This window comes from Chiloscyllium plagiosum, unplaced genomic scaffold (assembly GCF_037043375.1).
Source record: "Chiloscyllium plagiosum isolate Xiang-an unplaced genomic scaffold, Cpla_swu_hap1 HiC_scaffold_5, whole genome shotgun sequence".
Lineage (NCBI taxonomy): Eukaryota > Metazoa > Chordata > Chondrichthyes > Orectolobiformes > Hemiscylliidae > Chiloscyllium > Chiloscyllium plagiosum.
This window is the reverse complement of record NW_028270143.1, coordinates 59,035,447-59,050,537: the sequence shown is the minus strand read 5'-3', so window position 1 is coordinate 59,050,537 and position 15,091 is coordinate 59,035,447. Positions and strand designations below refer to the sequence as shown.

General features: G+C 41.2%; 1 protein-coding gene across 8 annotated transcripts in view; it reads right to left on the bottom strand.

Annotated features, from left to right (window-relative positions):
- Positions 1-3,983: 3,983 nt before the first annotated feature.
- Positions 3,984-15,091, bottom strand: part of pkd1l1 (polycystin 1 like 1, transient receptor potential channel interacting) — a 288,595-nt gene continuing 277,487 nt past the window's right edge. For all 8 annotated transcript variants that reach the window (XM_087987215.1, XM_087987214.1, XM_087987219.1 and 5 more), the window contains 3 exons: positions 9,861-10,022; positions 9,058-9,206; positions 3,984-6,444 (listed from right to left, as the gene is read on the bottom strand). In XM_087987215.1, coding sequence (XP_087843341.1) covers positions 5,667-6,444; positions 9,058-9,206; positions 9,861-10,022 — 1,089 coding nt within the window. In that variant the 3' untranslated portion in view covers positions 3,984-5,666. The remainder of the gene's footprint in view (positions 6,445-9,057; positions 9,207-9,860; positions 10,023-15,091) is intronic.

Below are 15,091 nucleotides of genomic sequence, written 5' to 3'. Positions count from 1 at the left end.
GTCAAGAACAAGGAAGCACACTCTTAAAGTGGAAGGCAGAACATTTAGGGAGATCTGAGAAAAGCTTTTTTTATATTTATTCATTTTGGGGGATGTGGGCATTGCTGGCCAGACCAGCATTTACTGCCTGTCCCTAATGACGGTGTCACTGGCCAGGCCAGCATTACAGCCTGTCCCTAATGAGGGTGTCACTGGCCAGGCCTGCATATATCGCCTGTCCCTAATGAGGGTGTCACTGGCCAGGCCAGCATTTACTGCCTGTCCCTAATGAGGGTGTCACTGGCCAGGCCAGCATTACAGCCTGTCCCTAATGAGGGTGTCACTGGCCAGGCCAGCATTTACTGCCTGTCCCTAATGAGGGTGTCACTGGCCAGGCCAGCATTACAGCCTGTCCCTAATGAGGGTGTCACTGGCCAGGCCAGCATTTACTGCCTGTCCCTAATGAGGGTGTCACTGGCCAGGCCAGCATTTACTGTCTGTCCCTAATGAGGGTGTCACTGGCCAGGCCAGCATTTACAGCCTGTCCCTAATGAGGGTGTCACTGGCCAGGCCAGCATTTACTGCCTGTCCCTAATGAGGGTGTCACTGGCCAGGCCTGCATTTACAGCCTGTCCCTAATGAGGGTGTCACTGGCCAGGCCAGCATTTACAGCCTGTCCCTAATGAGGGTGTCGCTGGCCAGGCCTGCATATATCGCCTGTCCCTAATGAGGGTGTCGCTGGCCAGGCCTGCATATATCGCCTGTCCCTAATGAGGGTGTCGCTGGCCAGGCCTGCATATATCGCCTGTCCCTAATGAGGGTGTCGCTGGCCAGGCCTGCATATATCGCCTGTCCCTAATGAGGGTGTCACTGGCCAGGCCTGCATTTACTGCCTGTCCCTAATGAGGGTGTCGCTGGCCAGGCCAGCATTACAGCCTGTCCCTAATGAGGGTGTCACTGGCCAGGCCTGCATATATCGCCTGTCCCTAATGAGGATATCGCTGGCCAGGCCTGCATTTACTGCCTGTCCCTAATGAGGGTGTCACTGGCCAGGCCAGCATTTACTGCCTGTCCCTAGTGAGGGTGTCGCTGGCCAGGCCAGCATTTACTGCCTGTCCCTAATGAGGGTGTCTCTGGCCAGGCCTGCATTTACTGGGAGAAAGTGAGGACTGCAGATGCTGGAGATCAGAGCTGAAAATGTGTGGCTGGAAAAGCGCAGCAGGTCAGGCAGCATCCAAGGAACAGGAGAATCAACATTTCGGGCATAAGTCCTTCTTCAGGAATCATTTACTGCATTTACTGCCTGTCCCTAATGAGGGTGTCGCTGGCCAGGCCTGCATTACAGCCTATCCCTAATGAGGGTGTCACTGGCCAGGCCTGCATATATCACCTGTCCCTAATGAGGGTGTCACTGGCCAGGGTTGGAACTGGGGTAAGGTGGGGCGAGGGGAAATTAGGAAACTGGTGTAATCCACATTGATGTCCTGGGGTTGAAGCGTTCCGAGGCGGAAGATGAGGCGATCTTCGTCCAGACGTCGGTTGCTGAGGGAGCGGCGGTGAAGGAGGCCCAGGACCTGCATGTCCTCGGCAGAATGGGAGGGTGAGTTGAAATGTTGGGCCACGGGGCGGTGGGGTTGATTGGTGCGGGTGTCCTGGAGGTGTTCTCTAAAGTGCTCTGCGACAAGGCGTCCAGTCTTCCCAATGTAAAGGAGGACATATCGGGAGCAACAGGTACAATAAATGACATTGGTGGATGTGCAGGTGAAACTTTGACGGATGTGGAAGGCTCCTTCTCCACCCTGGAGGCTCCCTGAATGAAGGGCTTTTACCCGAAACGCCGAATTTCCTGCTCCTCACCTGCTGTGCTTTTCCAGTGCCACTCTAATTTAGATTCTGCTTTCCAGCATATTCAGTCCTCACTTTTGCCTGAGGAGCAAGGACCTGCTGTGAATAGAGGCTGAGCAGCAGAGGTTTCTATGACCTCAAGTTTAGAATATGGGAGACATAGTCAAGTCTGGAAGTAACAGAAGTATAAATGAGGGTGGTGAGTTGTTGAGCAGATGCAGGGACAAATCAGGCAATGTCGTGGAAGTGAAAACAGGCATTCTTAGTGGTGACATGAAAATAAGACTTTCAGATAAAATGTGATACCAAGGTGGTGAACAGGTTGGCTTAATCTCAGGCCATCTTATGAAAGTTTAAGTTGGGCATTTAAATGCTGAACTAAAAAAATCAAGTTTAATTATACATCAGTAAATTATTTTGTTCAAAGGTTACATTATGTAATTGTTTCCAAATGTTTCCAGCTGCAGGCTAAACAAACATGAAACTAGTCTGCAAACTTCTGCAGCTGGATGCGAGTGGAAATGGTAATGTTATTCTGCTACCTTTTGCAAAAATTTTACTTTTATACAGAAATAAAAATTAACTCAATTAACCAATGTCAACAGAAAGAGACAGTACCATGGGCACTTTGCAGTAATACTTGAAAGCACCTTTAATTATGTTAAGGACTTCCTTAAATACTTTTTAAATAATACCATGCTATCCAATCTAGCTAACCATCCGTGCAAATATTTCTTAGCAGGAGTAAAGAGGGGAAATATCTTATGAGCAAGGTTCACATTTGCCCCATTCATTTTAAATTTGATCGAATGCTTGTATCTTTTATTTGAAGCAATTGCTAATGATTTCTGACTCTTCGAACTACATGGGTAAATAGGATTTTGAAAAGTATTCAACCTGTCAAAGGAAACTTGGATCAGAACCAGTATGACCATATTTGGTATAAACTGTCTCATCAGGTCGAAGAATGGAAGATTGAAATCATGTGTGAGAGATTTTCTACAAATCAGAAAGGTTGGTTAAAAAAAGGCTATTAATGGTTTTCTGGTTTAGACAGACTTCTGAAAGCCAGTATGAGTGGAACTTCAGCAGAAATGGCATAACAGTGTAAGATTCATTAAAGAATGGAAACTGTATCACAAAATAAATATTCTAAGCCTGGGAATATTCTAAGCCTGGGAATGCAATCAATTAAGTAATCATGGATGTATCATTGTTGTGAGTTAAAATAATCAATAAAGTTAAAATAAGGAATAGTATAATATATGCCCCAAATGCAATAGGAGGAAACTGTTAAATAAACTGTACAAATGAAAAGTTGTGTTTATGCATTTCTCTCAGTCCAGAAATAATGGCCTTTGTATTTATGCACTTTCTAACATTTTTCCAATTTGCTCCTCATTTCCCTTCCACTCTTGAAAGCTGAGAGTTTCACTGGGATATAATTTCATGCCTACTAATCAATAAAGGAAACATTACATCCAAGCCGTTGTTTTGTTCTGATCAAAACCCACACTCTTCTATATTAATTCTTCTACACTGCCAAGCAATCTTTAAGTATGCTTTCTTATTATCAGTGCTAAGTTAATCCATGGTGCTTTTATTTCTTACAATGAAACAATAACATAAACAGTATTATGTAGAATCTAAATTTACCTGACTTTTCTCTCTGTTAATATCTCTGAGTTAGACTAGTCCAGAGAACAATTCTATAGACAGAGACAACTTCTGGCACTTGCTGAGGAGACTATCACCATGTTTGAGGTGTTTCAATGGAGGAAGACTACTAATGTCAATACTGGCCTTCACATGAACAAATGTCCATTTTCAGTGATGGTCCCAGCTAGTGAGCAAGAAAAACCCCATTTGTCCTTACTACCAGTATAGCTATCATTAACACAGCATGGACTAATGATTGAATGATTCGATCGGAGAAATTTCTATACTTTCCAATTGTGGAAGTCTACTTCTTTTTGTGCCATTCCCATGCTGGATGCCAAAAGAAAAACAAAATCCTAAAAACTTGATTACATTGCATTGTTTGAAAACAATGGGTGACATGAAGAGCTCGAACCAACTAACTCTGTATTCTTGCATAATTGTTTTCTTTGTTGGCAGTGCAAAAAGTGAAAGATCTATCACTACTCGAGATATATGAATAAGTTACAATGTTATTTTATTTTTGCCAACAGTTATGACCTTGTAACATTACCACATCCTGTTCATGTTACAATTACTTCCACTGAATATCAGTGCAAATGTTCAATAAGCCCCAGAATGCTAAATCAATGTACTGGTATAAGTATAATTGTTTTTTTTGAATCCTAAAGTGGCGACTCCCATTGTCATACTAAAATGCAAAACAAAGTACTTTGAATGTTTCTCAATACACATCGCTAATAAGTTTTACGTACATCTGAGGATACCTGTTTAAACAGCTAATTAGATTGAAAAATAAATAATCAAAAAGGGGGAGACCCATTAAAACCATCAAATTTTGCAATACTCCTTACTGAAATTTTGGTGTGAATTTCTATTTTCCACCTAATTACGCAATGACTATTTCCATCTATGCAGATGCATAAAAATTACTTATACCTTAAGACCACTTTTATCAATTAAGACCACATAACAATGTAAACTTTGAAAGAATTAAGACATTTAAAACATGTGGAACAAATCTAAATAGTTGCTATTAATGGCCTATACATGGATTTCTAATGATGTTGTGCAATGTATTCAGATTTCCGGTAACGGACTGAACAGTCAGATCTCCAATGGCATTGTTTGCTATTCAGAAGTCCACTGTGAAGCACTTTGGGATGCTTTACCAGGATAAAGAGGTTACAGAAGTATAAGTTACTGCATGTGTTGATGTATAACAATTCGAAAAACCTGCAATTTATTGCCAATTTTAAGGGAAAATTAGAGGTATTTTTGGCCAGGTATTTATTCTTCTATAGTAATTTAAGAAAGCAATTACTTTGAAGTTCACAACACAAAGGGTAATATACAAAAAGTTGCTCAACAATACATATGGGGGATAAATTCTATTTAAGGTACATAGTAATACCAGAGTGTGGGAACCTGCGACAGTAGTTTCAGAGTTGGCAGCATTTCAATAGGAGAACAAATATTGCTTGCCATGGAGTATTAAGAACTAAAGTCCAGGCAAGTATGATTGGGACTTTGACAGTGGACCCCCTACATGGAAATGTATTAGTGCATTTAAACAATGAGAAAGTTGACATGCTGATTATGTAGATATGGATGTTTAGGGGTAGGAGAGAGTGAGAACTGAAATTAAGAAGAAATAGAACAGCATTTAGAGGTGATTAGGGAATAAATTATGGATGTCCTGTGCAGGTGAGGGAGAATGCAAACGTGGGAAAGATGAGGAAAACACAGGCATTCAGCTTGAGCAAATAAGAATGTAGGGAACAAAGTATTATGTAATCATTATATAGAGTAACTGTAACTTTTTCTGGAAGCAGTCCAAAACACAAATGGTATTATTGGTAGATAACAATGCATGTGGTATCTGAACAAGAAATAAACCAGATTCTCAATTTTCCAATAAGGTTTCGTAGTTTGAATTATATCACACAATGCTTTAACTTTTGAGGACCATGAAAACATTTCCACGTGTAGATTAGTTTTAAGCTCTCTCAAAACGATTGCTGACTTTTTCCATGAGCATTCATTTATCCAATGTACTTAACATTCCTCATATGTGAAACCAATCTGTTTTCCATTTGTGATTAACATGTTTGAAAGTGGAATATTTTTAAGTCAAGAGGGATAAGTAATGAAGGGTCTCCATTTTATTGGGAAGCATTCCGTTACCAGCACTGTTTTATAGATCCTGGAAGGTCTGGAACATCCATATTTTCATTCTGGCCACCATTACCCTGTGAAGATAAAATTGAACTTTCGAGTTTCTCTGGTAAATTAACAGGTTTGTTTTTACTCCCTTTCTGTTCCTCTAGCACTTTGTTCTGGTGCACTTTGGCTGAAGGGTGTTGTCTGGAGCTTGATGTTATAATGGACCTTCCAAAGCATTGAGTTGAAGGATCAAAACTGGCTTGCTCCGAAATCTTAAATGTTTCAACTGCTAATTCCTTGGAGTTATCAAGGATCTGAATCACTGTGGTGTGGGAGCGTTTAAGCTGCTTACGGTTCTTACCTAACGTGCTAGCTGAGGAGCAGCGGTGCTGACCAGTCGCTCTACTCTCAAGCATCCGTGTTTGTGCCGCCTGCTTCTCAGGGCATTTTATTCCACACAGTACATGGGGCAATGTGTCTCCTAAGTTTGCAAGATTATAATGTTCAGCACTCAATGTGTCTTCTGGCTGTGCAGAATCTTTGTTGATGGAAGTACTGTAAGATTCTGAAACAGAATTGCAAATTGTTTCACATGGGTTTGGAGCACAACAAGGCACAATTTTTATAACGTTGTCGTCAGGGAATGAAAAGTCATTCAGTGCAGTGGAAAGATCCGCCTCAACGTTCTTTGGAGGGTCCTCGGGTACATTGTCATTTTGAGCACTCTCCGATGTTTCATACATTTTTTCTTGGCGCAACTTTAGTTGATGGAGGGTCTCCAACTCGAGCTTGGACCTGAAGTAAAAAATAATAAAAAAGGAATTGCAGTGGTTACAAACAAATGTGCTGCTGAAAAAGTACCGACATTGAAATTTAAACACTGCTCTCCAAAAGCGATCCTGCCAAAGTGTGCACACAGAACACATGAACTGTAGGACAAAGGGGAAGATTGTCATTCAATAGACTTCTTTGTTGTTCATGTCCCTCAAAGCAGTGGAAATTAGTCTGGCCGGCTTCCTATGCTGGTGGGATTGGAGCAGTCTTTGGATGGTTAACTTGGGTGGAGAGGAAAGGGTAGTGGAGGGGAGTGAGGTATGTTACCAAACTTCCAGCCAATACTGACCATGATATCAATCAGGCCCAAAAGGAAGGGGACAAATAACTGATTTTATTTTGTTTCATCTTTCTTTTCAGTGACTGAGACTGAGGGCAGAAATTTGTCTATTTGGGTCAGGACTCCAACATTGGAGTCAATGTATCTGAGGGCCAGTAGGAGACCTTCCTGCATGCAGGGAGCTGTAGCCCATTACAAGTGTGGGAGAGGGAGTGGGAGGGTGCTTTCATCTTTCAACTAAAACATGGCGACTGTGGGGAGGAAGAACCTGTCTATGATGAGGGTTACCACCATTTTCAGATATCTGACCTATTCCTTACACATAGGGGACTTTGGGCATAGTCAGCCTGTGACATATCGTAAAAGGTGGCATGCTGTCTGTGTGTGGTAGCCCAAGTAGCCCTTACACTTCAAGCCATATCTCTGAAAGTATGGCTGGAATTTGGCAGCACGCATTTAGGCAACCCCCACCGCCTGTTCTTGAGTCCATCTTAGAATGAAAAGTCAACCCTGGGACAGGGTGAGGGGGTGGTTCAAGACAGAATTCAACTGATCGAGCCCAAGTCTACTTCTGCAGACTGCTGGATTCTCCCCTTTTATTTGGTGCAGCTTGCTCAGACTGATTGAAGGTCAAAGGACAGGAACTCCAAATTTGGAAAGGGACACATTGCCTCCTGTATGACAAAATACTGCAAAGAGCTGCGTTTTAATTCATAAAGTAAACGGGAGATCTCAAAGCGCATTATAGTCAGCACTAGTTAAATGTGAGGTTGCATATTTCGGTAGGAAATATAGGAGGTCACCTGTAATTTGGAATGTGCAACGTTAGTTGTGATTGTGGAACAATGGAATCTTGAAATACAAACACAGCAATCAATAAAGGTTGCACAGTCAGTCAGCATGGACATTATCAAAAGCACTGCAAGCAATTGTTTTTACTGCCAGTGACACAGAATTGCAAAGTAGAGAGGTTATGCTAAACCTGTATCAAATCTTTGTTCAACCGCACTGCATGCAGTTCTGGTCACTGTTTTCGAAAAAGGATACGGACTGATGGAATAGGTTCCAAGGAGCCTCACACGAGTGATACCATGTACCATAAAGCAAAAGACTAACAAGCTGAGGTTTTCACCTTGACCTTGCTTCAAGAAAAATTTAAAAGAAATCTTCAAGTTCATAAACAATTTTGATAAAGAAGTTGGACAGAGAATATGTTCCTCCTTTGGGGATTAGCATAACTAAGCACCATGACTACAAGATTGTCACAAAGGAATGATATCCTATAAGGTATTCAAAGGAAACTTCTTTACCCAAAGAGAAGTGAGAATGTGAAACTCACTCCCAAATGGAGTGATGCAAGTATAAAATATTTAAGGAGAGCTTTCCACCTTGAGGCTGAGCAGGTTAGCTTAGATGAGGATACTGGTGTTTAAACATCTTGCATGCAATTGATTGTAAATAAGCAAAAAAACTAAAGCCATGGCCTCAGGCCGGTAATATAATTTTCAGGGGGTGCAGAATCAAAGGAGCTCCTGGATAATTCTGAAGCCAATTTCCTTTTCCCGACACATCTCTACTCAGATGCTGTTCAAGTAGCACCACTTCTAGCCATGCTACACGAACAATAGTCAATACTCCGAGAACAAGTGATGCTTTGGGGCAACTCGCTGCATAATCTTCATTGATATTACTGAAGAACAGGCTTAACTGCTACCTCTGCAGCCAGCTTTCTGCTCCATTTCTCCGTCAATTACATTTCTCTGTAATTGTCACCACAAGAACGAGCTATTAGAAAATAAGAACCAGCAAAAATCTCTCCAAGCAAATATTGAAAATGACATGAGGAAAGAGCAGCAAAAGCGAATTATTCAGATGAAAATTTACAACCCTTCCAATGTATCTGGATAGCCAAAATCTAGGCTGGCACTATATGTAACTAGGATCTAGCCTAACATTGGAATATCCATAAAGCCATATAAGGACCTTGTCTGGCCTTAATCAGTCAATTACTATAACAGTTCCAGAATGAGAGATCCTACATATGCCACATATATGCCCCTCAAGAGGGCCAAGCATGGGTGGGTGACAGTATTCCACCCATTGTGTTCACCAACACTGGAAGTGGAGACAACCTGAGTTCTGGACCAGAACCATCAACCAGATCAACTAAACAAAGATCAATGTTTAAAAATATATGTTTTCATGTCACAAAAGTCATATCTCAGCATCTATGAGAATATATATGTGCCCTGTTTCCCTCCGAACCCAGCACCACATCACAATTAATCCTTTACCGTAAAGTCTTGAAATCTGTGATGTCTGAATCAGAATGGTGCTCTCTTCCTGGCAGTAAAAGTTCATAAAACTGCAGATTATTTCTAAACAGTTCTTCTTCAAGTTTGTAAATTTTATGTTCCAAATGATTTTCATGAAAGGTATGATTCTAAAAGGAAACAAATGGTTTAATTCTTCCAAACCTTATGTTGGATTTGCAGTCATCACTCATGTAAATTACTCAATAATTTAAGCACGCATTACACTACGATGTGATCTAGAATAAATTTATAATTAGCTTAAAAGACAGAGGTCAAAGGTCTGCTCATAATCAGTCACTTGAAATCCACAATTTAGGTCAACTTGCTTCCTTTCCTCCTTATATGGAATGTGTTTATTCCAATTAATGAATCATAGAAACCAACTTACGTTTCTCACACTTCTACGACCTGAAATTTAAATACTAAAACATATATTCCCTACTGTTATCAGACTTTTAAATTGACCTCTTTAATGTTAATGTTGACCTCTCTTTGCATCTTCTCAGTAGCTGTAACACTGCATCCTGCAGTCCAGTCTGTTCCCCTGATGCACTACGATCTGCCTGTGAAGCACTTAAAACAACACTTTTCACTGTATCTCAGGACATGTGACAGCAACAAATCAAATATTGTGGTAAACTTTCTGAAATAATTCAGAGAAGTCAAACATGGAAAGAATGGTTTTAACATTGGTTTTAAGAAACTAAGACCAGTGGAGAGACGCAAAATGAGAACAAGAGTCACAAATTCCTTTCATCATATTTGAATATTAGTCACCTAACCTCAGATCGTTGGTTGTAGTAATAGCCATGGCCCAATCCAGAAGGGCTGTCCCCCAGAAAATGTGGTTTTGCTGGGAGAGAGTGGTGAAGGCTGTTTGAGAGCGCATTCAATCGGAACAACAGTTCATCCATCAAGTTTTCAAACTCATCTAAGTAAAAGTTCTGTTAGAAAACAAAGAATGTATCAAATACTTGTATTCTAGGATTAACATTCCTTTTATTATATTATTATTTAATCAGTTTTTCTAGGTTATGCAAATAAAACCACAAAGATTCTCATCAATATTTTCAAATCCACACACAGCCTTAATCTACCTTCCCTCTTCAATCTTCTCAAACCCCATAGCTGAACAAATAAAGAACGGCAGATGCTGGAGATCTGAAACAAAACCAGAAATTGCTGGAGAAATTCAGCAGATCTGGCAGCATCTGTGAACAGAAATCAAGGGTAAAGTTTCGGGTCCGGTGATCCTTTCTCAGAACCGGGCAAATGGGATTCATTTAGTTTGGGAAACTTGGTCAGCGTGAATGAGTTAGACCGAAGGGTCTGTTTCCACACTATATGACACTATCACTTTGTGAAGAGTAGAGACAAGACACGAGATAAAGGAATTATTATGAGAAAAGATAATCAGACCATGACACGAAAGTACTAATTTCAAAATAAATTAGTAGGTAAGAGGTGACAAAAATAATAAAAGCACAACATTAGTCATAGAGTCATAAAGCATGGAAACAGACCCTTCGGTTTAACCTGTCCATGCTGATCATAATCTCAAACTAAACTCTTCCAATCTTCCTGCGCTTGGCCCATATCCTTCCAAACTTTTACTATTCACAAACTTATCCAAGTGTCTTTTAAACATTGCCATGGTCCCCATATTCACATTTCCTCTGGAAGTTCATTCTATGCATGAAGCACTCTGTGTAAAAACAGTGCCCCTCGTGTCCTTTTAAAATCTTCCTTCTTTCATCTCAAAATATGTCCCCTCGTCTTGAACTAAAGGTTCAAAATCTGAATGCATGTGACATTTGAAGCAAAAGAGTAACTGATCACCTAAACCGATTTGACAGCCATGAAATGTCATGGTCGCAGGATAAAATAGATTAAGATGGAATATTGAAGAGTACATGAGATTTTGGAAGAACATGAAGTAATGCAAAAGTGGAGAGGAGGCCCTGTTAACTCATCAGGAAATTAACACAACACAGATAGATGACCAAAATTCAGGAAAACATGACGTAAAACTAATTTGGGTTAAGATGAGAGATGATAAGTCAAGAAATTACATTTAGGAGTGGTGTAAAGACCCCTAACAGTAACCAACAGTAGGATGGAACATAAAGGAATAATATAAACTTGCCAGAAATGGAGGGCAATAATCACAGGGGATTTTAATTTACACACAAACCAGAAAAATCAGTCAAAGGTAGCCAAAGAAATAAGTTAACTGAATGTTCTCAGAAATGCTTTTTGAATCTGCACATTCTAGAGTCAACGAGATAGTCAGCTAGAATAGAAAAATAGGTTAGAACAAATTAATTTCTTCACACTTAAAGCATCCCTATGCAGTGGGACAATGATTTTATTGAATTTTGAGGAAAGGAAGAGTGGGTCAAAGACTAGTATTTTAAACGTAAATAATGTCCATGATAAGGATATGAAAGCAGATCCGGCCAGAGGGAATTTGGTTAAAAGTGGGTCCATAGAAACGGACTGTAGACATTTAAATCGATATTTCAGACCACTAAGAATAGTCATATTTCAATGGGAAAGTAAAATACCAACAGCCAGACCCACCATCCATGACTTAGAATCAAAGAGATGTACAGCATGGAAACAAACCCTTCGGTCCAACCCGTCCATGCCAACCAGATATCCCAACCCAATCTAGTCCCACCTGCCGGCACCCGGCTCATATCCCTCCAAATCCTTCCTATTCGTAGACCCATCCAAATGCCTCTTAAATGTTGCAATTGTACCAGCCTCCACCACATCCTCTGGCAGTTCATTCCATACACATACCACCCTCTGCGTGAAAAAATTGCCCCCTTAGGTCTCTTTTATATCTTTCCCCTCTCACCCTAAACCTATGCCCTCTAGTTCTGGACTCCCCAACCCCAGGGAAAAGACTTTGCCTATTTACCCTAACCATGCCCCTCATAATTTTGTAAACCTCTATAAGGTTACCCTTCAGCCTCAGACGCTTCAATGAAAACAGCCCCAGCCTGTTCAGCCTCTCCCTGCAGCTCAGATCCTCCAACCCTGGCAACATCCTTGTAAATCTTTTCTGAACCCTTTCAAGTTTCACAACATCTTTCCGACAGGAAGGAGACCAGAATTGCAAGCAATATTCCAACAGTGGCCTAACCAATGTCCTGTACAGCTGCAACATGACCTCCCAACTCCTGTATTCAATACTCTGACCAATAAATGAAAACATACCAAACGCCTTCTTCACTATCCTATCTACCTGTGACTCCACTTTCAAGGAGCTATGAACCTGCACTCCAAGGTCTCTTTGTTCAGCAACACTCCCTGGAACCCTAGGTCCTGCTAAGATTTGCTTTCCCAAAATGCAGCACCTCGCATTTATCAGAATTAAACTCCATCTGCCACTTCTCAGCCCATTGCCCATCTGGTCCAGATCCTGTTATAATCTGAGGTAACCCTCTTCGCTGTCCACTATACCTCCAATTTTGGTGCCATCTGCAAACTTACTAACTTTACCTCTTATGCTCGCTTCCAAATCATTTATGTAAATGACAAAAAGTAGAGGGCCCAGCACTGATCCTTGTGGCACTCCACTGGTCACAGGCCTCCAGTCTGAAAAACAACCCTCCACCACCACCCTCTGTCTTCTACTTTTGAGCCAGTTCTGTGTCCAAATGGCTAGTTCTCCCTGTATTCCATGAGATCTAACCTTGCTAATCAGTCTCCCATGGGAACCTTGTCGAACGCCTGACTGAAGTCCATATAGATCACACCTACTGTTCTGCCCTCATCAATCTTCTTTGTTACTTGTTCAAAAAATTCAATCAAGTTTGTGAGACATGATTTCCCATACACAAAGCCATGTTGACTATCCCTAATCAGTCCTTGCCTTTTAAATACATGTACATTCTGTCCCTCAGGATTTCCTCCAACACTTGCCCACCACCGAGGTCAGGCTCACCGGTCTATAGTTCCCTGGCTTGTCTTTACCGCCCTTCTTAAACAGTGCCACCACGTTTGTCAACCTCCGGTCTTCCGGCACCTCACCTGTGACTATCGATGATACAAATATCTCAGCAAGAGGCCCAGCAATCACTTCTCTAGCTTCCCACAGAGTTCTCGGGTACACCTGATCATGTCCTGGGGAAGTTATCCACTTTTAACCGTTTTAAGACATCCAGCACTTTCTTCTCTGTAATCTGGACATTTTGCAAGATGTCACCATCTATTTCCCTAAAGTCTGTATCTTCCATATCCTTTTCCATGTAAATACTGATGCAAAATATTCATTTAGTATCTCCCCCATTTTCTGTGGCTCCACACACAGGCCGCCTTGCAGATCTTTGAAGGGCCCTATTCTCTCCCTAGTTACCCTTTTGTCCTTAATATATTTGTAAAAACCCTTTGGATTCTCCTTAATTCTATTTGCCAAAGCTATCTCATGTCCCTGTTTTGCCCTTCCCTGTTAAGTATACTCCTACTTCCTTTATACTCTTCTAAGGATTCACTCGATCTATCCTGTCTATACCTGACATATGCTTCCTTCTTTTTCTATACCAAACCCTCAATTTCTTTAGTCGTCCAGCATTCCCTATACCTACCAGCCTTCCCTTTCACTCTGACAGGAATATACTTTCTCTGGATTCTTGTTATCTCATTCCTGAAGGCTTCCCATTTTCCAGCCGTTCCTTTACCTGTGAACATCTGCCTCCAATCAGCTTTCGAATGTTCTTGCCTAATACCGTCAAAATTGACCTTTCTCCAATTTAGACCTTCAACATTTAGATCTGGTCTATCCTTTTCCATCACGATTTTAAAATGAATTGAATTATGGTCTCTTGCCCCAAAGTGCTCGCCCGCTGACACCTCAGTCACCTGCCCTGCCTTATTTCCCAAGAGTAGGTCAAGTCTTGCACCTTCTCTAGTAGGTACATCCACATACTCAATCAGAAAATTGTCTTGTATACAGTTAAGAAATTCCTCTCCATCTAAACCTTTAACACTATGGCAGTCCCAGTCGATGTTTGGAAAGTTAAAATCCCCTACCATAACTATGCTATTATTCTTACAGATAGCTGAGATCTCCTCACATGTTTGTTTCTCAATTTCCCTCTGACTATTAGGGGGTCTATAATACAATCCCAATAAGGTGATCATCCCTTTCTTATTTCTCAGTTCCACCCAAATAACTTACCTGGATGTATTTCTGGGAATATCCTCCCTCTGCACAGCTGTAATGCTATCCCTTATCAAAAATGCCACTCCCCCTCCTCTCCTGCCTCCCTTTCTATTCTTCCTGTAGCATTTGTATCCTGGAACATTAAGCTGCCAGTCCTGCCCATCCCTGAGCTATGTTTCCGTAATTGCTATGATATCCCAGTCCCATGTTTCTAACCATGCCCTGAGTTCATCTGCCTTCCCTGTTAGGCCCCTTGCATTGAAATTAGTGTAGTTTAATTTATTAGTCCTACCTTGTCCCTGCCTGCCCTGACTATTTGACTCACTTCTGTTCTCAGCTGTACCTGTTTCAGATCGATCTCTTTCCTCACTATCTCCCTGGGTCCCAACCCCCACCTTACTAGTTTAAATCTTCCCAAGCAGTTCTCGCAAATTTCTCTGCCAGTATATTAGGTGCACCTGCACACACGCAGCATGGGTGCTGGGGAAAAAATAAACACTACCGCAGTTAGGCGGTAGTGTGGGGGTTTTAAAAAAATAGGAGTGTCAGAGGATCAGCTCACTCAGACCTGGCTCTGAGGGAGCACAAAAAAAGAAGAGCAGGAGTGTTCAGTCTGAGAGCTGGTTCTAATTTTCCAAATATTCTGGATTCAGATAAAGTTCAACTCAAGTAGACAACAGAATTTAATTCTTTTATTCAAAAAGGGAAAGAAAGCAGGAAACATTGGGCTAGTTAGCTGAACATATGTCAGAAGAAAGATTTTATTGATGGCAGTTTATTAAAGCTTTCATTAAAGACTTTATAGTAAGGCACTTAGATAAATTCCAGGTAATCAGA